A 1,995-nucleotide genomic window follows, 5' to 3' on the forward strand; every position below is an offset into this window, starting at 1 on the left:
CTCTCTCTCAGTACTGTCTCTCGCTCTCTCTCTCTCTCTCTCTCTCTCTCTCTCAGTACTGTCTCTCTCTCTCTCTCTCTCTCTCTCTCTCTCTCTCTCTCGGTACTGTCTCTCTCTCTCTCTCGGTACTGTCTCTCTCTCTCTCGGTACTGTCTCTCTCTCGGCTTAGCTGAACTGTATGTAAACTGTGCACAAGCTCGGTCGCCAGGCGCTTTGCTCCGGGTCAGCACCGCACCGTACAGAGTGGCTGTTCATTAGTAGCAATACCATTAAGAAAGTAGAAATACTTAAAAATATAAATAAATCCAGAGTAGCAATACTCCCGCTGTTTAAGCTTCCCACCGGAAGCAGAAACGCTCCACCTAGCCACACCTGGTTAGCTAGCTGTCACCAGCTACATGTAGCTTCACAGACAAATATCTCTGGAGCATGGAGACTGTCAGAGCTTCCACAAAACCAGAGGAGAGCCTACAGACCTGCCCGTGTGGCAACAAAATTTCAAGTCGCAGGGCAAATCATGCAAAAAAACTGTGACTTATAGGGCGAAACATACGGTAAATGGTGTTTCCATGTTTTAGTTAAAATGCATCAGAAATACAAAGAAGTACCAAAGCTTTCCTACAGTCTGCAGTTTTCTTTGTTTTCACGAGGTTAATGAGTCTTTACTTCATCTCTCCCCTCTTTTGTTTGAGACACTTGTGCAGACATAAATAAGCTTAAAACAAACAGAACAACTGTTCTTCTGGACTATACATATATATTTTAAATGTAAAATGTTTAACCTCCATATGAAAAAAAAATTGTTTGAATATAAAATACTAGACAAATTGTGTAAAAATAGTATTTGTTCATTTTTGAAGTTCAGCAAATTTAAAACTTTTGATAAAAAAATTTATATTAATAGTAAAGCAAAAAACAAAAAATAACATTTATTAAACTGAGTCCAAATGAACCTGATTGCATCATTGGTTTTGTCCTTTCAGCCCCAGTCGTACCGAGTGAGTACTTTTCCTTTATGGTTCTGCTTCTCTTGCAGTTTTTCTCTCGTTAGCCTTTGAATCAGTTTTTTGCATCATTAGTTCGGTGTACGTCCGTGCACAGACATGTAATAAAGTCAATTAACTACTGTTTTGGGTGATTTGTGTGGTCTTTGGGTAATTTTCTGACTTGTCTGAAACGAGCTTTAGGGCTTTCATCTTGAAGATAGTGGTGTGCTTTTATTCTCAAGGTGTTTTCTTTTTTTTTTCTAGGTTTGATGTTCAGCTTTTAAGAAAAAAACAATCATTAGTCATTTTCTTCTGTTTACTGGCAAGAGCATCTCAGTTTAACAACTATTTGTTTCCTTTTCGTTTCCTCAGATATGTCGGACCAAGTGTTACGGGTCTTCAAAGCGGACCAGCAGTCTCGATACATCATGATTGGGAAAGACACGACAGCTAAAGAGGTGGTGGTCCAGGCCATCAGGGAGTTCGCCCTGACTGCAGCAGCAGAGGCCTATTCATTATGCGAGGTGTCCGTCACCCCGGAGGGCGTCATCAAACAGAGGCGGTTACCAGATCAACTCTCTAAACTGGCTGACAGGATTCAGCTAAGTGGAAGGTAAAGTTAGATGAGCCAAGTACCTTCAAGCTCTTGACCAAAGTGGATCTACCTTTATCCACCTTATTCCTATCCCCCATGCTGCTTTGCATGAATTATGGGCACGACTTCCGGCGCCGACCAGAACCAGCATTTGGTTCTGTGCGAACAGTACGAGCTAATGTAGTATCTCCGAGCGTTGTGGATTTAATTTAATGTAGGAACACCACCTGTCAGAGCTCAAACAGGACAATATGATCAGACCGCTGCCTGATGAGGACGAGGGATGGAGCACGAGCTGAAGAAGTGGCTGCAGATTACATCTACTAGCATATTTAGCTACATCTACTAGCATATTTAGCTACATTTCCTAGCATATTTAGCTACATATTCTAGCATATTTAGCTCCATCTACTA

General features: G+C 41.5%; 1 protein-coding gene across 1 annotated transcript in view; it reads left to right on the top strand.

The window, feature by feature from the left end:
• Window positions 1-1,995, top strand: part of rapgef2b (Rap guanine nucleotide exchange factor 2b) — a 38,313-nt gene that overhangs the window by 25,479 nt on the left and 10,839 nt on the right. Inside the window, exon 13 of the mRNA XM_037675151.1 lies at window positions 1,359-1,599. Within this exon, the coding sequence (XP_037531079.1) occupies window positions 1,359-1,599 (241 nt within the window). The remainder of the gene's footprint in view (window positions 1-1,358; window positions 1,600-1,995) is intronic.

The sequence above is a fragment of the Nematolebias whitei genome, chromosome 4, assembly GCF_014905685.2.
Source record: "Nematolebias whitei isolate Nwh7 chromosome 4, NemWhi1, whole genome shotgun sequence".
Lineage (NCBI taxonomy): Eukaryota > Metazoa > Chordata > Actinopteri > Cyprinodontiformes > Rivulidae > Nematolebias > Nematolebias whitei.